This window comes from Dasypus novemcinctus, chromosome 30 (assembly GCF_030445035.2).
Source record: "Dasypus novemcinctus isolate mDasNov1 chromosome 30, mDasNov1.1.hap2, whole genome shotgun sequence".
Classification (NCBI taxonomy): Eukaryota; Metazoa; Chordata; class Mammalia; order Cingulata; family Dasypodidae; genus Dasypus; species Dasypus novemcinctus.
In genome coordinates, this window is record NC_080702.1 from 46,035,235 (window position 1) to 46,058,660 (window position 23,426).

Here is a 23,426-nt window from a genome sequence, read left to right on the forward strand (position 1 = left end):
ATATAATGTAATTTATCATCAATTAACAGATGAATTTCCTACATTCTCTCAAAGTGTTCAGGAACACAACTTTCAGCCATCTAAATTTTTAACTTTAAATTATATTTTTGTTTCCTCATATCAAATACACTCATGAAGCTGGGTACGTTGCATTCATTTTGTGTGTAATTGCCAAATTTACACATATTGTCCCACTTTGTTTTGCACTTCTGTTTTCCTAATTTCCCTTATAAACACTATCAACATTTCCTTTCTTTCATCTCTTTATGGTAGGCTTAGTGATACAATACCATTTATGGAATATTCCTTATTAGCTCCCAGATTTCCATGACCAGATTTTAAGAATAATAGATTCTTACATATAAATAACTCATTTTTCTGAACTTCCTAATGTATTTATTTGACTTTTCCCCTCTTGAACAAATACCACAATGTTTTACTATGCTCAGTATGATTACCACTTGTATTTTATAATTGATAGTACATTTCCTTCATAATTACTGCACCATTTCTGCATTTGTTGGAGAGAATAACCTCAATATGTCTAAGCGACTCAAAAGCGTGGCTGGCAGAAATGCTGATTGTAGGGAAGATGATCTAAAAGAAATGGGATTTGTGTTCTCCTTTCTAGCTTCTGTAGATTTCAGGTCTGATCATATAGAGAATGCAGAAAGATTTATGGGCTGAGCATTAGGTTCTGAAATGCAATGTGTTTAATGTTTTCCTCTGATTTCAAGAAATAATCATTGCATATTATTCCATTTTATTAGTTGTAAAACTTATGATGTACTATATTCACTTTGCAATTCAGAATCTTACTTAAATTAGAGGTCCTAATTGAGAACATATTTTAGAGATGATTTCTAAGAATATCTGACTTTTTCTGAGAAAATAACATACTCTTCTTTTCCAATTATTGAGAATTGAATTACTTACCAGTATCAAGTAACTCAGAATCAAATTTTATTCTCAGCCTTAGCAAGTAGATCAAAGGATTTGAATCATTTTCCACCCCATTGTGTTGAATTTCTCTTTCTCTTTTATTAGCCAAGTATGTAAACTTTGAGGAAAGGAATGGAGAAAAGGAGGAAAGAGAAAGTCAGAAAGAAAGTGAGAAAAGAAGGGAGAGAGGGAGGGTGGGAGGGAGGGAGGAAGGAAGGAAGGAGGGAAGGAATGAAGGAGGGAAGGAAGGAAGGAAGGAAGGAGGGAGGGAGGGAAGGAAGGAAGGAAGGAAGGAAGGAAGGAAGGAAGGAAGGAAGGAAGAAAGGAAGGAAGGAAGGAAGGAAGGAAAGAAGGAAGGAAGGAAGGAAGGAAGGAAGGAGGGAATGTAGGGTAAGAACTCTTGTAAATAAAATCAAATTCATTTTTGGAGATTCAACTTTCTGCCCAATGGAAATACAGTGGTAATGATGATGTTCAAGATCCTTTCATCTTACTCAGATTGTTCATTTTCAAATAGCCTTTTTCAAGATCTGTGTCTCTGAGATTTCACATAAATGTAATGGGCCTGTTTTATAAGCCTAGACCCTATTTGGTCTTTGAAAATTCTCTTAATCTCCTAAACTTCAATATAATACCACCTGTCATGCTTATCTAATATAAAGTGCTATGTGGATCCAAACAAATTGATGACTGCCTTTTGAAGTGAGGTTCTTTGAAAAAGTCTTATGGATTAATTTTTCAAATTTACATAAATACTGCTTTATGAGGAAAAATGCAACTGGAAGAGGAAGGACAAGCACTAAAATTAATTAAGTACTGTGCTGTATACTTTCTGTTTGCCCATCTGCATCCATTCCAGCCTTCTCCTCCAGGAAATCATGATGGGAAAAAACAACTCCTTAAGTAAGGAGGAATGGTGTTGGTACCTAAGACTGTTTTTGTTTATTTTCTTTCATTTGACCTTTGGAAATGGCTTGTCAGAAGCTATAATAAAATACTATTAGATTTGCGTTGGAAATATATTTAAGTTATTAATTAATTTCGGGAAAGCTCATATATTTGCAACGGGCAAGTTTTCTCTCTCAGGGATTGGCTATCTCTGTCCATTCTCTCCTCTACTCATCAGCATTCATTGATAATTTAGGTATATATGTGTATTTTGCATATATATATAAATACATATAAGGGTAATAAATTCTCCTATTTGTTGTACGTAATATGAAGGTCTTTTTTATCTCTGCTACATTTTCAAAGGTTATTCATATTGTATAAAAAAGCATTATTTCTCTTACTTCTTGGTTCACATATTTCTTTAGGCAAATTCTCCTTTCCTTTTCTTTCCAATTCTTTATCTCTCTTATTTCTTCATTTGTTTAATATGATGTGTAGTCTTAGAGTTGCTCATGGAACTCCATCTATTTCTCATGTCTTAAGTGGGAAATTTGTCAAAGATTTCATGATCACCTACGGTGATTGTGGCAAATTGTTTTATCATAACCATTTAAGATAAAAAAATTTTTCTTTCATTCTAGATTTTTCAGACGTTTATAATGATTTGGACAATATATTTTTGACTTTTCTCACAGTGAATATTTTTCCCTTTACCTGTTAACTTAAAAAATTTCATTAATAAGACAATATGAGTTATTGAGAAAAATTTTAATAGGCCATTCTGTGATGTTCTTCTATTAGACTGAAGTAAATTTGCATGAAGTGTTATTGCATGTGTTTAAATTTACATTAGCCTATAATTTTTCTTTCTAATGTTATCCTTATTGGATTCTTAAGCATACAAATGAGAATAAAAGTGTTTGTTAAGTGAATGGATGGAAGAAATGCCTGGATAGAGGGATGGATGAATGGAGAGAGAGAGTCAAAGGGAAAAAGTTTGAATGATTTGATGGATGAATTAATGTAGGGAAAGATGGAAAGAGAGAGGAATGGACAAAGGACTACATAGAGGAATAGAAGGAGATTAGTACAATTGATAAATAGAGAAAATGAATGAAGGTAGACTGAGATGATAACACCGAATGGGTGAGCAAATAGAGGATGAAGATACAGAATATCTAAAATAAAATCAGTCTTACTGTTGACTGTCTTTATAAAGATAGACCCTGTGATGCTCTTATACATTCTATCATAATTATATAAAGTCACTGCATAACTTGGATCTCTTTTGGTTTCAAACAATAGAAAACAGAATTTAAATTTGCTTTAGCAGAAGAATGAAGTTGAATGCACATATAAATTATATCTTCTCCATCAATCTTGAAATGTACTTACTCCCATTGCTAAAATTGGGTCACATGCTCATTTCTGACCCATGGACTGCACTAGGTGGAAAGGAATATTCTAATAGTTTAAGATAAAAGAGCTGATGCTAGGTGGGTAGGTCAGTTTGATAGCACCCAACCACATATTTTTTGCACAATGAGAAAGAACATTTCCCTCAAAATCTGGGGTTTTAGAATTGGAATAAGATTCATGTAGATATTGGGAGCTAGTCAACGATTTTTAAAAGCATATACATTATTTCATTTTAAAATTCCAACCATGGTGTTAATACCAATATGTTAATTATACTGAAATGTTGTTGAAGAGCATTCTGCATGTATCATATTATATCACACCCACAAATGAAATAACTTGTCTGTTATATTAAGAACAAATCCTTATGGCAATAAGAGCTAAAAACAAAACAAAGAGCACTGTATAAAATAAAGTGTCCACAGTCTAGGAGAAAATATTCTTAATACATATACCTGGAAAACTCCCTGATGCATTAATATATGCTAAATACCTACAAACAGCCCACATCAGAAATGGACAAAACTTGAAAAAATTTGCAGTTTATCATATAAAATGATCAACAGTACTTATAAATTAGCTTAATATATTAAAAGCCTTGATGACCACAATATATTCTAACCCACTAGAATGGCTAAAAGTGAAATCTTTTCCTTTTCAAATTGAAGAAAAGAACCAGGAGATGACAATGAACAGCTTATAATTTTTAGACTGATCTATTACTTCTTTTTTCAAATGAATTGGCTGTTTTATCCATCTCCATATGTGAGTTTCTGGGAAGAGAATAAAGAGAATTAAAAATGAAAGAGTAGAATGATATCTGAAATCACCTGGTAAACTTCTAAGATTCTCAGGAAGTATGGAGTCCAGGGAATATTTTAGTGTATTTCCTCCCATATTTGTGTATTTAATTTACTTCCAGCAAGTATCAGGAACACTGGTCTGAATCTGATCATAAGGATGCTGTAATCTGTACCCTTTGTCTTACAGATGAGGTAGCTGGTCCCCAAATCACAGCAAATTAGTTGTGGGAACAGTAAGCAATATCTACCCTTAAGTGAAATTTATTTATTAATCCCTTCATTTTTCCTCCATCATCATCGTCAATAAGAAGAGGTGGTTCAAAAGGTCTTATCACTTTCTTCATGTACTATTTTGCCTATAACAAAATGATAAACTATATTCTTTTGAGCACTGTTGTACAACGTGTTCCACAATGTGCAAAATGTTTTCTATGGGGGAAAAATACAGAACTTAAAAAAAAAATAGAGCTTTTTATAAAGTCACAAATCATAAGCAAATATGTTCAAGGTCACCGTAATTTTAGAGCAAAGCTTCCTGTCTGACACCTTTGGGGAACTTGTGAACCACTTCTCAAAGATATTCATCTCTGTTTCTATAACTGCAGGATTTGGACTCAGATAGAAACGAATAATCCCAGAAATGAAAAATCATTCCTAGTATAGATAGTGCATGGATCAGCACTCCAACACTCCTAGCACTGGAGGTTCTCACAGTCGAGATATAGACTAAGCTAATAAATAAACATGAATTAGTTTCTGCACCAAGAACCAGAGCAAGATCCCATCACTACAGGTAGGGTGATCAACTGCAGGCAGAAATCAGTAGCTCATCAACCCAGCGTGGACTGGGTGAGTAAGTTGTCTTTCCACATGAGTGTGGGTGGTGGAGGTGGCCAGTGTAAAGATCTCAGATTTATTCATTTTAGGTATCATCTTAATCCACTTTTGTACACCTCTCTCACCTGAAACATTTTTAAATGAATACATTTGCTTAGTAAAAATTACTAAAACGGAAGTTGCAATCAGATTTCTTTTGAGTCTAATTTAAGTGAACATAATTATATTCCCAATACAGTATTATTGAACCATAAGTTATCGCTCTCAAAAGTGAAATTATGAGTATAAATCCCCAAATCTTCAGAGGAAATGTTTTCTGCGCACATGGCCTGGTGAATAATAGACATTAATATATTAGTTGAATAAATTTGTAATGTGTAATAATTTTGTTATGTATGCATTTCGAGTGCATACATTCCTTCTTTTACTCAACATATATGATATTAGTATCTTTAAAGTATTGTGTCTTGTGTATATACATAAGTGAACACAATAGATCCTCAAGCTGTCCTCATGTATCTAGTTGAAAAGATGATTGTATGGCATTGGACTGTGAAGGGAAATTGAGGGTGCAATGATAGAATGGAGGGGAATGTATACACCTAGTTACAGCAAATAAAGGAAAAAGACAAACAAGAGAAGGTACCTGGAGAATGAGCTGGAGTAGGGCAGAAACTGGCACTTAGGAGTAGGCAGGGAAAAGGGGAAGACAAGTAGGAAAGATATTTATAAACATTGGGATATCCTAAGCATAGGCCATGAGATCGTCATGTACAGGATGAAAATAGAATCTCTGGAAATTAATGAGGAGGGAGAAGAGGTGAGTTGAAATAGCCCCTGGTCAGATTGTACTGATGGTGTAGTTCATTTAAGGCTTTGATCTTTATGCTAAGAACAAGGAAGGCCGTTGAAAGATTGACAAGAGGAATGGGAGCTGTTTGTTAAAAAGGCTGTCATTTTGGTAGCAAATAATGATTTTGAGTATATAACAACAGTGAATTATATAGTAAAAGGCAAAACTTTAGGTTGCATAGACTATTCGAAAAAAATAAAAGTAAAAGTAAAAGATTTTATGATAAAACTTAGAACACAGTGAGTCTTTTTGTAGACAAAAGAGTACAATTAATAGTGCAAGTATAAGAATGCTCTTTCATGAATTATAACTAATATATGGCATGTTTAATAAAAGGAAATTATAGGCTGCTAATAATAATAACCATAGGAAATATTTCACAGGCATTTTTTATTGGGTGTTTTTTTTTTAAAGATTTATTTATTTATCTCCCCTCCACCCCCACCCCGGTTGTCTGTTCTCTGTGTCTATTTGCTATGCCTTCTTTGTCCATTTCTGTTGTTGTCAATGGCAAAGGAATCTGTGTTTCATTTTGTTGCATCATCTAGTTGTGTCAGCTCTCCGCGTGTGCGACACCATTCCTGGGCAGGCTGCGCTTTCTTTCGCGCTGGGCGGCAAGAAATGCGCCTGGGGTTCCCCTACGTGGGGACACCCTGCATGGCATGGCACTCCTTGTTCATATCAGCACTGCACATGGGCCAGCTCCACACAAGTCAAGGAGGCCCGGGGTTTCAACCACGGACCTCCCATGTGGTAGACGGATGTCCGAACCACTGGGCCAATTTCGCCGCCCTATTGGGTTTTTAAACGAAGTAATTCATGTAATTTTTTTAGGTGTCTAGAACATAGACTCCTCATTACTATTTTTAAAATACAGGACGTTACAAAACGGTGTTTTCATCAGTTGTAATCAATGTTTCACACCAATGTGAGAGATTGGAGGTGGGTTGCTGTAGGGAAGTCCTGTATTTTCTGCATGAAAGCTCTGAAAAACCACAATTTATTTATGAATTATTAAAAAATCATCTAATATATTCCCCAAATAAAATGGATGTGCCACAATGATGGAGGAGGTTGTTGATATGGGAGGATTGGGGGTGATGAGATGTGGGGTACGTGGGAACCTCTTACATTTTTTTTTTTTTTTTTTTTTAATTTTTTTATTTTTTATTGACTTTGTAATAATATTACATTAAAAATATATATGTGAGGTCCCATTCAACCCCACCCCCCCACCCCCCCCTCTCCCCCCCCCCAACAACACTCGTTCCCATCATCATGACACATCCATTGGATTTGGTAAGTACATCTTTGGGCACCTCTGCACCTCATATACATTGGTTCACATCATGGCCCATACTCTCCTCTATTCCATCATGTAGGCCCTGTGAGGATTTACAATGTCCGGTGATTACCTCTGAAGCACCATCCAGGGCAGCTCCATGTCCCGAAGACGCCTCCACCTCTCATCTCTTCCTGCCTTTCCCCATACCCTTTGTCCATTATGTCCACTTTTCCCAATCCAATGCCACCTCTTCTATGTGGACACTGGATTGGTTGTGTCCATTGCACCTTTATGTCAAGAGGAGGCTCAGATTCCACCTGGATGCTGGATGCAATCCTCCCATTTTCAGTTGTAATCACTCTAGGCTCCATGGTGTGGTGGTTGTCCTTCTTCACCTCCATCTTAGCTGAGTGTGGTAAGTCCAATAAATCAGATTGTAGGTGCTGTATTTTCAAAAAATACAATAAAATACATGCATTTGAAAAATTTATCTTATTTGTTATATTTGCATTTTCATAGAATGTGGAGTCATATAATGCAGGGTTAGATATAAAATATCTCTTGAAATAAATCCTTGGTAACTCTTTAAAATTTTGTTAAATATGGCAATATGAAATGTTATTATTTACAAGCAGCACCATATCCCAAACATTTTGCCAGACTTTTACGTACAGATGCAAGGAGTGAGTAGAAAATACTGCATCCAATTTTTCTAGATTCTTAATGTGAATTTAAATGAGAAACCAGAAAACTAAAAATGGTAAAACTAAACAAGAATTAAGTTTTCTAAATAAATTACATAAAGAAACAAGTATATTTTGAAGAAAGGTATGGTCAAAAACATTTAATAGTGGCTGCAAAAGTGTGAAAAGCCCAGAGCAAGGCTTTAAAAAAAATACAAGGCCAGGAAAGGAAGTAGGGTCACAAGTGCACCTTCATGTAAAATAATTTTCATAGGTTTGATTGAATTGCTTACATAAACACTTTCATGTTTCCATTGTATGATAATAGAACTATTTTCAGCCTGTTATATTACTAGGAGGATATATAGCTTAAATATTATAAAAATTTAGCTTTTTTTGGTTAAAAATCATGAAATTAAGTCTTATTTAAGAAAAACCTACTCTGCCCTCCTCATAAGGGATGGAGAGGAAAAATACAAGGAAGATCTTTTTATATAAATAGCTGATGAGAAATGCAAAGAGATACAAATTATATGCATTAGTGATATTCCAAGAACATAAACTCTTGACATTTAAATTATATATTTAAATGCCAGAAGGAAACTTGAGCTGGCAGAAGAAAGCATCACAGAACTTAAAGATATTTAAAATGAGATAATCTGAGAAGTACAAAGACATGAGAATTATTAAAAACTAAAATAAACTGACATCTCAGGGGCACTGTCAAGCATACTTATATTCAAAATGTGGGAATCCCAGAAGGAAAAGAGGGGATATTCAAAGAAATATGGACAGAGAACTTCCTAAAATTAGCAAAAGCCCAGAGAATATCAAATAGGATAAATGTGAATAAGAATACATCCCTTCATAGAGTGATCATAAAATCAAATGCTTAGGACAAGGAGAGAGTACTGAAAGCTGCAAGAAAAAAGCAACTCCTTATGTACAAGGAAGTCCCAATTAGACGGAATGCCAATTTCTCATCAGAAACCTTGGAGGCAAGAAGGGGGCAAGCTGAAATAATTAATGTGCTTAAAGAAAACAACTGCTAGCCAAGAATTTTATCACCATTTAAAAAACCCCTTACATCACACTTTCAACAAAAAGAAGTCACAAATGCATCAAAGACCTAAATATAAGAGGTATAATTATCAAAATTCTAGAAGAAGAAATGGGGAAGTATCTTCAGGACCTTATGTTAGGCAATGATTTCTTAGACTTTCCACCCAAAGCATAAGGAACAAAAGAAAAAATATGTATCAGGACCACATCAAAATGTAAAAAGAAAACAGCATTTGTGCCTCAAAGTATTTTTATCATGTAAATCAAATGACAACTTACATATTGGATGAAAATATTTAGAAACCACATATCCAATAAGGGCTTAATAGCCAGAATATATAAGGATATCCCTCAACTTACCAACCAAAAGATCAATTAAAAATGGGGCCACACAACTCTCCAAAGAATATACACAAAGGGCCAGAAAGCACCTGAAAAGATGCTCAACATCATTAGTTGATCACAAATGCAAATCAAAACCAAAAAGAGAAAATATTCACATCTATTGAAGTGACTGATTTGGGGCAAAAACACAGAAAGTAACAAGTGTTGGAGAGAATGTAATGAAATGAGGATATGCATTCATTGCTGGTGGGAATGTAAGATGGGGCAGCTGCTGTGGAAGACAGAGTTTGGATGTCCTTGCAATCCCGCTACTCTGCATATACTTAAAAGAATAAGAAAAAAAGGCACTTGAAAATATATTTACACACCAGTGCAAGCTGTTGGCAATGGGGTGGTGTATTTTTTTGCCCAATTCTTCTGGCTTACTTTTTTCAGCTTGAGAATAATGAATACGTATTAAAGAGAGTAGAAGTAATATTTCAATTTGAGGGAATCATGACATTCTGAACGAAGATTTTATGTCTGCTTATTAAATATATATTTGCATCTCACCTTCTTTATCAAGAAATCAACTCTGCTGTTAAGGTAGAAGTGGAAACCTTGGGTCTTAAAGGCTCTAATCGAACTTTACTCAATTGTGGTTTATATATGTAGTAGAAAGTGTGCAGATAGGCCCAATTTTCAAAAATTCCCAGAATCAATTTTTTTCGATAAGACTATAGCTCTCCTACTTTTTTATCTGAGCTTGACTCAGATAAATAAATATTTATTTTAACCAAAAGGATGTACGGTGAGTGTCAGCAAGCTTCAACACACCTTGAATGTTTCCACTGCTCTTTCTGGAACCCTGACATTGCCTTTGAACAATTCCAGGCAGGTGATGATACAAGTGCAGCAAATACCAGTTGTCTCAGTAAAGGTCCCTCTAATCTACCTCTATCCAGAAAAGCCACAAGAATGAAAATTATCCAGACAGAATCAGCAGGGCCTTACCTGCTGACAGAGATGGATACAACTCATGAGGAACTCTACAGAGATCAACACAAATCCAACCCATACATGGATGATGCAATAAGAGTACTGTCTTAAACCATTTATATTTGGATGGCCTGTTATGCAGTAATAGCTCACTGATATCATCAGAAGAATCAGCAGCTTCTTATTTCTAGGATTTCTTCAGATATTTGAAGACAGCCTTCATGATCACACTGCTTTTACAGGTGATTTCAAGTAAGTGTATGAAAAACTGACTATTTCTGAGACTCCATTGTGGGTAAGCAGTAATTATTGAATGGACAGTTAAGTTTTTTTTTTTTAGGAATAAATTGTGCCATGTCTCAGGATACACCACTCCTAGGAAAAAATTGGGCACAATTCCAAATTCTTTTTTAAGTCATCCTTTTGTCATGAAATTTGAAATTTCTTATAAAAACCAATGCTAGAAATTTACTCATAGCATCAGTATACAAATTACCCACTAACAATACCTTCAATGTTTAAGAAATTTAGAAAAAAAAAAGGCAGTCATTTTTTACAGGAATGGAAAGAGTCTTATTTATTTTCCATTAACATAATACAGAACATGCAACTCATTCCTGTACTCCATTGCATAAAATATCTTGCAAATGGAAACCATTAATGGCAAATATGTCAAAAGCAATTATGTTCTTTAGTAATGGAATGAATGATTTAAAGTTTTTCCCAAAAAGTTATACGTTTTATGGTTTTTAAGTGAAATTCATCCATCCATTGGAGGAATGCATATTGAGTTCTGAATTGGTGTATTTCACTGGCTAGCAAAGGGTTTACAGTACAAAAACAAAAGTGTCTGAAATAATTTCTTGGATAAAGAAAATAAAAAAAACTAAAAATGGGAATTGAACTTGGCCCAATGGATAGGTCATCTGCCTACCACATGGGAGGTTTGCAGTTCAAACCCAGGGCCTCCTTGACCCGTGTGGAGCTGGTCCATATGCAGTGCTGATGTGTGCAAGGAGAGCCGTGCCACACAGGGCTGTCCCCTGCATAGGGGAGCCCCACATGCAAGGAGTGCACCCTGTAAGAAGAGTCACCCAGTGCAAAAGAAAATGCAGCCTGCCCAAGAATGGTGCCACGCACATGGAGAGCTGATACAGCAAGATGACACAACAAAAAGAAACACAGATTCTGGCTGCCACTGATAAGGATAGATGGGACCTAAGCACCTGCTCAATAAGAAGAGTGGGTATCACTATCCCAATATCCTCAAGTTTGGGTAATGTACAATGGTCTAAAGTAGACTTGGTATTATTCTGTTATAGACTTACTACTATTCTAGCAAAGGGTGAAATTTTATCATTGCTGTAATGGCTGGGGCCACCAGAAATTCTGATGGGAATGGGACAGAATAAAAGGTGTAGCTTTGGGACATTTTTGAACACTGGATTGTCCTGCATGACATTGCAGTGATAGATACAGGCCATTACATATTTTGTCATAACCCACAAAATTGTGTGGAGCAGAGTAAAAACTATAATATGAACTATAGTCCAAAGTTAGTAAAAATGCTGCTATATGTGTTCATCAATTGTAACAAATGTACCACATTAATGAAAGATAATGTTAATATGGAGAAGTGTGGGAGGGGGAGTAGATGGACAGTTGAGAATTCCCTGGTTGTTTTATTTAATGTAACTTTTATGAAAACTAAAGCTTCTTTAAAAATACAAATACAAAAAAAATCCAACCATAGGTAATAGTAGTATTTTAATATTTTCATTAATTGTAACAAAGGTACCATAACAATATTAAGGGATTATAAGGGGTAGGGTATTTTTCTTTTTGTGTTATAAAAATATTCTAAAATTTATTGTGGTGATGAATGCAAAACTCTGTGATTAAACAGTCACAGATTGTACACTATGGAAGGAGTATATGGGGTATGAATAAAACTTTTTAAAAAACATGCCAATACTATTTATAGTGATCTTTAAGTTTAATGTAATCCCTTTCAAAATCCCAGGAGCATAAGGGAAGAAACAGAAAATCCAACCTTCATTCATAAAGAAGTAGAATTCACCAGGACCACTGTAACCCCTTAGGGCGTGATATTTTTACACTTCTCTCTTGGCTTGTTTAGACTCTGAACTGTTTGCAGGGAAACACAGTACCTTATTCTTCTCTTCATTACCAGATAGTAGTTGAGGCTTTACCATATCTTACTGGTGAATGAATATTCAGTGAATGACTGAGAAAACAATTCGTTGTGTGAGTTGAACAGATATTGCTAATTATGGGATAGAAGGAAGTAGTGGGACAAGAGGAAATCCTTTTGAGAGATGGTGGTTCCATGTATGAGCCCCACCTCTAGAGGAGACAATTTGGAGACATAAGAAATTTTAGTCTATCCAGAATCTTTCTCCAGAAACAGAAATAGAGTAATCATTTTGGGAAACCTGGCAAAATTAGAGACTGACCTAAAGAAGTATGATCTCCTCCTGGGAAGTAGGTGTCTCCTGGGATAAGAGAGGAAATGGAACTCCAAAGCTGTCAAATAGATCAAAATTTCAAAAGTTTTCATTGCAATTTTCTTTCCTCCCTCCAGATAACTAAATATCACAGGGAATATTGAGACAAAAGAATATTTCGCTAATGTGGCTCTTGGGAATGGAATCCGTAATTGCTCGTAAATTCTAAAAGATTCCTCTTCTCTATGTCAAATATATTTTTCTAATATCTGATGAAGCAAAAACACAATTTGTTTTCTAGAGACCTCGTGAGTGATTCCATATCTCTTTTCTTCCTGGGAGCAGAACTTCCAACTTCATTCATAATTCATGAAAGAATCTACATTTGTGAACTCAGACCATACCTTGATAATTTCAGGGTGAGTTACAGAATTTCACAGGTACTGGGGGAATGTATTTTGGGTCCATGATCCCACTTTTTTCTAGAAACTTTAAGGGTATCAACAGAAAATGCCCATAAGGAAAACTTAACATACAGACCCAATTAAAATGTCATAGTGGAAATAGATAGTGGATACACTAAATATCTCTTTTTACCAAGTTGCCTTGTCTAGTCTTAGCTCTTAATCTTGGGTCGTCCCTCTCTCAACAGCATTTTTACCTTGATTCACTCATTCTACTTTCTCTACAATTGTTGAAATATCTGTTTCATTACATTCTTTCTTTTTTTAATACCCTCCCCCTTGTGGCTTTTGCGTGCTATCTTCTCTCTGTGTCCATTTGCTATGCGTTCTTCTGTGTCAATATTTATTTAATTTTTTTTCTCCCACCATTCAGCTTGCTTGATGTCTGCTCTCTGTCCATTCACTGCACAATCCTCTGTATTTTTGCTTGTCTCCCTTTTCTGTTCTTCTAGCATCACCTTGCTGAGCAAGTGCTCTGCTGGCCAGGTGGCTCTCTGCTATGTGGTGTGCAGGTAAACCTGCCTTCACAAAGAGGCCTTGGGATGTAAACCCAGGACCTCCCATATTGTAGGTGGGAGCCCAACTGATCGAGCCACAGCTGCTTCCCCTTCATCCATTTTTTTTCCTTTGGTCATTCAACAAATGCTTAGTAATCAATTACTTCATAAAGTGCTCTACATATTTTTTGTAATAATGAAATGGATAAGACTTTGTTCTTCATGTTTAAGAGATTGCATCCAAATGGGGTACTTGACATAGAAATGAATATATCCAATAATTAGACATGGCTCTGAAATTCTGTTGTAGTGGGTCAAAAAGTATGGTCTTATCCTGTGGAGGCTAGTGAAGGCTTAACAAGGGAGCTAATCATTGTTTTGCATCTTGCGTGAGGATTTGGAGTAATTTCTTCATGTACTAATCACAGTAGTTCATGAATAGAATATCAGTAAGTCCATTCCTATCCATACTCTATTCCTCCATCCTGTGGACCTTAGAATGGTTGTGTCCATGCCACATCTATATCAAGAGGGGGCTTAGATTCCAGATGGATGCCGGATGCAATTCTCCTGCTTTCAGTTGCAGGCAGTCATGGCTCCCTGGTGTGGTGTTTGACCTTCTTCACCTCCATGTCAGATTAGTGGGGTAAGTCCAATAAACCAGAGTGTAGGAGTTCCAAGTCTGTTGAGACTCAAGATCTGGCTCTCATGTGGTCAGTGTCCAGAGATTCAGGTCCCCTGCATATACATTAAACCCCAGCAAAAACTACAGTTCCAGGAAAAGTAAAAGGAGAGACTTGTGGACAAAGATCACATCTAAGTCCAGCTCCATCGCACAGAAACACAAACTCCAAAGTAGGGCCAACTGAAATGGAACTGAACTCCATCTGCCATCACCATAGAACCTGTGGGTCTCTGTAGCCCTCAGGAGAACCAATACCTGGGGTTGTATCTACTTTATCTGTCTCTGGGACTCTGCTCAGGTGTGCATAACGGTAACCCCTGTGAAAACCTCCCAGCTCTTTTTGGAGTCTCATAGCCATATAAACTCATTTGTCCTTTCCATTCCCCCCTTTTCTTTATATCACTCTTGTTAAGACCACACGTTGATAATGAGTGATGAAAAGTTTCCCAGTGGATTTGGGGAAGGTGTGGGGAGTGAATCTGTGTGTGATTGAATCATAATGTTTAAAATAGTTGCTTTTGATACTAGGCACAATGCATGATATTATATATTCATTATTTTATTTAATTATTTCAATTAGTTTATGAAATCAATGTCACTGTTGTGCTTCAATTGAAGAATGTGAGACTTAGAGCAATGTGCTATTCTTGTACAAGTCATTTAATTGTATCTGTATTAAATCTTGAAATTCAATGTTTCTAGGATTTTTCATTTCACTAATATTTTTACTTCTTAAAAAATTTACTATATTAGAACAGTGTTAGATTTACAGAAAAATTGCAAGGATTTTAGAGATAGCTTCTGAGAACTTCTCACCCTCTTTCCCCTGTTCTTAACATCACCCATCTAAACTAATTTCTTGTACTTATCTGTCATAAATTCTTAATTTCTTTGTGATTGAGACAGCTTCTCAGGTGCTCCTCATTTTTGATGAACTGGATACTTTTGAGGAGTGAAGGTCAGTAGTATTGTAAAGTATCCCTCGATTACAATTTTCTGATGATCTGATGTTTTTTGAGGAATACGCCAGAGATAAAATTCCATTTTATCACATCCTTTCCAGGGTGCAACTTACCAGTACGACTTATCATTGTTGATGTTTAGGTTGATTGACAGTGTTTTGAAGTCCCCTCAGTGTAAAGTTCCTTATTTCTAAGCCTTTCCACATATCACCTTTGCAAAGAAGCCACTAGTTGAAACCCACACTTCAGATTGGGGATTTATTCTCCATGTCCTTTAGAGAGAAATATCTATACAAATTATTGAAATCCTCTGCTTAAGAGATTCGCCTCTTGTTATGTATAAATTAGTTATATCAGGATTGACTCATGACATATATTTCAAACTTTGGTGTGTGATACAATACCACTTCTGTTGCTGTTTTGCAATTTGCTCTATTTAGCCATTAATTTTTTTTCCAGTTTACCTTATTTCTCTGTACAACAACCCCATCATTGAAAGGTTAATTTTAGCACCGATTTACTTTCTGATACCACAAAATATACCAGATGCTTCTTCCATATTTCTTTCCTAGAAACAACAATTTCTCTAAGAAGACATTTATTGGTTTTAAATTCAAGGTCTGGGCACTGTCTGTGCTCCTTGCTACTGCAGCCTCTAGGCCCTCTCTGTGGAGTGTGTATGAAATATATGTGTGTATGCTAAGATCTGTACATGCTTGTATCTAGTAATATGTATATAAAAAACCTTTAGTGTGTATTCAACTACACATGATTACATACTGATTTGTTACCTCTAATCCATTATCACATAGAACATTTTGATCTCTTCCGCTTGCTTATCTGTAAGCTCCCACTTTACAGTGAGAAAAATATTCCCTTAACTGCCATCTGTCTCTGGATTTCTTGAATTTAGTGGACATGTATACAAGAATTAGTACTGTTAATCCATACTCGGAGGAATGCTAACTTTTCAACTAGAGTACAGGACATATACACATTTATTTTGAGTTCACTTTACAGATTCCATTCACAACCAATATTACTTTTCCAGACCTGTGCCCTCAGTCCCCCTGTTGGGGCAATTTATACACTTTTCATATAGTTAGATTTGCAATAAGTTTGTTTTATCTGGTATTCCCTTGACCTTGTAATTAATTTGTATTTTCATATGTAAGGTTTACTCTTTGTGTTGTCAATTTCAATGCATTTTAACAAATGTATAATAACAAGCATCTACTTTGACAGTATTAAGCAGAATAGATTCATTATTCTACAAAGCACCCTGTGCTTCTATCTATTCAACCTTACTCTCTAATCAGGGAAGTAGTGAATATTCTATTATCCCAGTGTTTTGCCATATCCAGGAAATGATAATTTTGATATCAGCATATGCAGCATTTTAAAACTGGTTTCTTTTAATTAGCAATAACCATTTAAGATTCATCAAATATGTATGTTTGGCTGGAAGGAACATTTCATTTTATCTCATTAGTGTTCCACTGTATAGATATAGTACAGTGAATTTACCTTTTATCCTGTTGAACAACCTCTTCATTGCTTTCTGATTTTGAAATTACAAATATAGTTCCTATAAACAATTATGTGTGTGTTTTTGTATAAACTTAAATATTCATATATATGCCTAGAAGCACAATTGATGGATTGTATGGTGTATTAGTCAGCTAAAGGGGTGCTGATGCAAGGTACCAGAAATCTGCTGGCATTTATGAAGGGTATTTCTTTGGGTAGAAGCTGAACAGTTACCAGGCTCTAAATAATCCAACTCAAGGCACCGTAAAAGTATTTTCTCATCCAAAGTCTGTTGCCACATGTTGACAAATTGGCATGCATTTTCTGAAAGTGTTCAGCCTTCCTCCTTCCTCTAAGGCTCCATGGCTCCAGTTTCTTCTGCAATAAGGTGTAAACTGGTAAAAAGCGTGTCTCTCTTCCTGGGGCTCATTTCTCTCTGGGCTGCTCTGGTCTCTTCACAAGGTCAGCTGCACACTATCAGGATCATCTTTCTTCAGGGGATCACAAGATCCTGTCTGATGAGCTGTTTTTCTTCCTCTGTGTTCTTTTCTGTGCTCTCCTTCACCATGTGTTTACTACCGTGTGAAAATCTATTTTACCCCCACCAAGGGGGTGGGGACTGCACCCTGCATGCCCTATTGACATGCTCAGATAAAAGCCCTGATCTCGACTTAATTAAAAGTTAAACCTCTGAATTTAATACAATCTAATGTGCCCAGAGGAATAGACCAGTTTACAAACACAACTCTATGTGTATTTTTGAAATTCATAAGTAATATCAAAAATATGTATTTTTGGAATTCATAAATAACATAAAAATACTATCTTCATTTGTAAAAGAAACTGCTAAAGTGTCTTATGGCTGCAAAATTTTGTGTTCTCACTAGCAATTAATGCAAATTGTATTGCTTCATATCCTCAAGAACAATTGGTATTGTCAGATTTTAGCTTTTTATTTATTTTAAGAAGTGAGTACAGATATATTACTGTGTGATTTCTTACTTGCTTTGAATTTTTAAATTATTATTTAAATATAAAAATATCAAATTTAATTAATTTTTAATTATGTAAATTCCCTTGAACATTTGTGAAGTTAAATTCTGGGAATTCTGCACATAATATGAAAACATAAAAGACCATAGAGCCTGTGTATATAATCTTCAGCACTCAAGCATCTTTGTAAACAAGGATGTTCAGCATGCCTCCCCTTTGAAAGGTATCCTTTCAGTTTAAAATATAATAAATATTATTCCTGTTAAGTTTGCTCCAGTGTCATTTGTAACTGAATGGCAAGAATGAACAAGACCAAGTACTAGTGAAGAATAGGAGGAATGGGACTCTCATAAAATGCAGATGAGAGGAGAAATACCGTGGAAAGCTGTTTGGTAGAATTTACTATAGTTTAACACATTAATGCACTCTTATTCAGAATTTCTGCTATGGGTACGCACCCATGAAAATGGATAGGTTTGAGAATGTTATAAGCAGCATTATTCCTGATGCCCAAAACTGAAAACAACCCAAATGTTACCAACAGTAGACCAGATATATAAATTATGTCATAATATGACAATGGAATACCACACAGGCATGAAAAAGATTGAACTACTAATGTTTGGAACAAAATGAATGAATCTCCTCTCAGGAATACTGTGGAGCAAAGAAGCCAGGCACAAATGAATGTTTATTGTATATTTCAATGCAAATAATATTTAAAAACAGGCAAAACTAACTTCCTGAAACAGGAGTCAAAGGATGACTATTATTTTCTTTATTTTTTTAAAATAATGAACTTTTTTAAAAAGAGGTTTTATATTACAGAAAATTTAATTCAAAAGGATCCCCTGAGGGATTCCCAGTTATCACCTCCCTCTCCCACATCAACTCCCTTTTTTCACATGTAGCTTTAAAATTTATTATGTTGTAACTATAAAAGCCATTCATTTTAAAATGCGCATTTAAAGAAATGACTCACTTGTGGTAAGGACTAACCTAGTTATAGTAATAATCTATAAAATAAAAGCATCACTGATATTTGTCAGCACTTCACACATCTAACAAATGCCAACTGCCATTGTTATAAAGTTTTTAAAGCCAAAATCTTAAGCAAATCAGAATTTAAAAAACGAGAATTTTCACATGTGCAATCATTTTGGTTGATGTTTAAAAGATTCCATATATAATAAAACCTCAACTCTGAATCAAAATCAATATTAAAACTTTTAAACCTTGTAACAAACTTACTCTATAGAAGCAAGGAAAACAGAGTAAATAGTAAAAGAAGTATATTTCTAGCATAGAAATCAAACAATTATATCCTTTTTCATAATACAAAAGTCAGTGAGACAACATTTTAATAACACTGATCAAGTTATTTACTATTATTCAAGAATTTGCTTTCCAGTTTGTGCCTTTACCATGCATCCATCCATATATTTGGATTTTAATTAAATTTCCACATCAAAAATATTTCATTCAGAATTCTAATCTTAAATATAAACAATAATTTTTGAAAGAATAGTCAAACACTTTACAATAATGCTATCATTTAAATTCATATATTTCATTTGAAAGAATGATCTTACAAACAGCGCTTTTTCCCATTTTTCCAGAATAAATGTCCCTCTTTCTAAAAGTTTAAATGACAATAAAAGAGACAGATTGAAAAAAATCCATGCTTTTCATTTTTTTTCATCAGGCTTTGATAGGAACAGAGCCGTTCGATGTTGGAACACCACCTTCCTTCCCAGTTGCAGTCTTGACAGACATAGAGGCAGATGAGAGCTTCTTTTTGTATGCTTACTTGTGAAGTGTGTATATTCTTAGCTTAGGAGTCTGTTCAGATATTTTGAACATTTTTTAATGTTTTGCTTTCTTATTTTGGGTTGTTAAGGCTTCTTTGGATATTTGGATGTAAATCATTTAACTGACGTGTTTTGTAAATTTTTTTTTCCAAATCTGTAGATTTTCTTTTCAGTTCCTTATCAATGTCTTGCAAAGAGCAGAAGTTTTATATTTCAACAAAAACAACTTATAAATTTTATTTTCTCATAGATCATGCTTTGGGTGCTTTATCTAAAAAATCATTTCCACACCATGGGATCCTAAACATTCTCTACGTTTATTCTAGAAGTTTTACCTTCATTTTATTTTTAAATGGTTATGATTCACTTTGATTTAATATTTATGAAATTTTTACAACTTGTGTTTAAGTTCCTTTTTGTTTGGCATGAGTATATACTATCGTTTTAGTACCATTTGTTGAGAAAACCATACTGTCTACATCAAATTGCCTTTGTCGTCTGTGAAACATTCACTGAGCACATTTGTATGGGTGTTTTATTCTATCTATTTCTTCAAGAGGATACTGTTTAATTAATGTGTTTCTACATTACGTGTTGCAATTAAGCCATATGGTTCTTACAACATTGTTCTTATTCTTCACTGCTTTTTTCTCAAGGTACAAAAAGACTGGGCTTTAGGTTTGTTTATGAAAATAAAGTCTGAGAGAATTTGTAGTGGAAAATATTGCCTGGGCATAGTTTTTTCCATTATGGACAAGTATAGTTAGTCAACAAAGTTTTCAAGGAGAAGCAGGAGCATTTGATTTCCCTGACATTCTTAATAAGGAAATTAAATCTTTATAAATTCTATAAAAATATAATTTTAATTTGCTTACAAAACAAATCATTACATTTACTATATTTTTATGATTTCTGTTTGTGGCTAAATTTGCATTACTCTGATATCTCTTCCAGGAATTCCATCATCTACATGGAAACAGAAAACCAAACATATGTCTTAGAATTTGTACTTCTGTGGCTGTCAGAAGATACAGGAGTGCAGCCCCTCCTCTTTGGACTGTTCCTGTCCATGTACCTGGTCACCTTCACAGGGAACCTGCTCATCATCCTGGCCATCATCACAGACTCCCACCTCCACACACCCATGTACTTCTTCCTCTCTAACCTGTCTTTTACAGATATCTGTTTCACCTCCACCACTGTCCCAAAGATGCTGTTGAACATCCAGAAAGAAAGCAAAATCATTACTTTTGAAAGCTGCCTCAGCCAGATATTTTTGTACCTTCTTTTTGGACAAATAGATAACACCCTCTTGACTGTGATGGCTTATGACCGTTTCGTGGCCATCTGTCACCCCCTGCACTATACAGTCATCATGAACCCCCGACTCTGTGGCATTCTGCTACTGGCATCCTGGTTATCGAGTGTTTTGTATTCCCTTTTACAATGCCTAATGGTTTTGCGATTGTCTTTTTGTACAAATTTGGAAATCCCCCACTTTTTCTGTGAACTTAATCAGGTAATACGACTTGCTTGTTCTGACACCTTCCTAAATGACCTAGTGATATATTTTGCATCTGGACTTCTGGGTTTTATTCCAATCATTGGGATCCTTTTCTCTTACTCTAAAATTATATCCTCCATTTTGAGAATTTCAACAACTGAGGGCAAGCATAAAGCATTTTCTACCTGTGGGGCTCACCTCTCAGTGGTGATCTTGTTTTATGGTACAGGTCTTGGAGTGCATATTAGCTCTACTGCTTCCCACAACTCAAGGACAAATGCAATAGCTTCAGTGATGTACATAGTGGTCGTTCCTATGCTGAACCCCTTTATCTACAGTCTTAGAAACAATGACATGAAGCAGGCCTTTAAAAAGCTGAAAAACATTCTCTCTATAAAAGGATTGTTTTCCCAAGTTTAGAAAATTGCTCATGATTAATAGAGGCCAAAAACTGGGATATATAAATATAAAATCTTTAAAAGTGAAGAGAGATATAATCTGTTATTTAACTCATATCAGAACTCTATTTCTATAATTTTTTTTCTATAAAGAACACCTGTTTCTTATTTTATTATTTTACATCATGTGATCTTTCTTATTTTATTCCCTGGAATCAGTATTGAAGGCAGAAACAACTGCCTGGGTTTTCAAAAGTGAAATATTCCATACATGTAATTCTATATATATATAATTATAGCAGGTTGTTGGAGGGATGAAGGTGTACTATAGTCAGTGCCAGATGAAGGAAACTGCTGGTGTTTATAGTTTAGTGAAAAATAAACACTCATAAAAGGCTGTATAACACCTATCAGGGTTTTCGATCATTGGCTCTAAAAAAACGTCATATCCTAAACTGTAGAAATCATCTGATTTGTTTACAATAGTGCACAGTACATCTCTGATATGCCTGTTTGTCCTTCACATTCCAAATCATAAGTTAAGTGAGATTGTAATCAGCAACACTATCTTTGATCTTTCAAACACTGATGATCTCAATAATTACTGTTATTCTCTCAGTGATCTATGGTTATCACTTAAAACTTATTTTCAAAGTAAAGAATATTTTCTGGAAATTTCTCTAAGCACCTCCTGTAATAGTAGTGCATATTTACCGATCATAAAAGCAAGGTGCATGTTTGCCTCATTTCCTACAATATGTTTTTCAACTATTAAACCCAGATATTAGAAGATAACTTCAGATTTTTATGTAAACGTACAAATATGTGTTTACACAAAAAATTTTTTAGAGAGTAAAATATTTTAAGCACGTTTCATTAGCAAGTATTAGAGAGTGTTTCAAATCTCTTAAATCTTCCTTGAATTGATATAATACCTAGATCTTTTCTTACTTTCCCATTCCTGCAGCTATTATTTTTCTCTCAAAAAAAAAATGTGTTCCTTGTTTTGACAGTAAATTTTCAGTCTTCTCCAGGACCTAAATATGTGTGGAAACAACAATGATTCACTCTAAACTAGTATATAAATTTGCTCTCATGAAAAACTAGATAGGGTGGCAGGCTTGGCCCAATGGTTAGGACATCCGTCTACCACATGGGAGGTCTGTGGTTCAAGCCCCGGGCCTCCTTGACTCATGTGGAGCTGGTCCATGCGCAGTGCTGATGCGCGCAAGGAGTGCCCTGCAACGCAGGGGTATCCCCAAGTAGGGGAGCCCCATGCGCAAGGAGTCCACCCCGTAAGAAGAGCCACCCAGCACGAAAAAAAGTGCAGGCAGCCCAGGAATGGCACTGCACACACAGAGAGCTGACACAACAAGATGATGCAACAAAAAGAAACAGATTCCCGTGCTGCTGACAACAACAGAAGGGGACAAAGAAGCCGCAGCAAACAGACACAGAGAAAAGACAACTGGCGTGGGGGGGGGGGGGCGGGCAAAAAGGGGGGGGGGGAGAGAGAGAGAGAGAGAGAGAGAGAGAAGAAACCAGAAAACAATATATTCCTTAAGAATCTATTGTGTGCTATTGATAAAATTAAAGTTCATTTTAGTTGTGTTTTTTTAGTTTTATTTTTATGGGACACCTTGAAGGGATGCCTTAAAATATGGTATTCAACTAAAGAAACTTCTATAAATTGAGTGAGAGGTAAATTCCAGGTTATAGAGCTAAACTCTAGCATATTTCCTGAAGAAGTGGGAAGCTTGATTACTCCAAGTATAGCATTAATTGTATGTGATATAGATGGAGGAGAAGACTCATTGTGAGCGAGCTCTGTTCTGTTCAATTGTATTATGTTGTGTGAGTAGAACAATTATTTACTAGGACTGTACCATGAGAAATTTATAGAAATTTATAGAAATTAAAGACTAACAGTCCAGAGTGGGGGAAGTGAGAATAAACACCCTTAGTTCTAAGGAACATCATTTAAACAAAGACACAGTAGAACCAGGAACAGAAAAT

At 35.2% G+C, this 23,426-nt stretch overlaps 1 protein-coding gene across 1 annotated transcript; it reads left to right on the forward strand.

Moving 5' to 3' along the window:
* The first annotated feature begins 20,478 nt into the window (after positions 1-20,478).
* Positions 20,479-21,432, forward strand: LOC131276869 (olfactory receptor 7A17-like). Its single transcript, XM_058290449.1, has one exon. The coding sequence runs from the start codon at positions 20,479-20,481 to the stop codon at positions 21,430-21,432; it is 954 nt and encodes a 317-aa protein (XP_058146432.1).
* Positions 21,433-23,426: the final 1,994 nt, after the last annotated feature.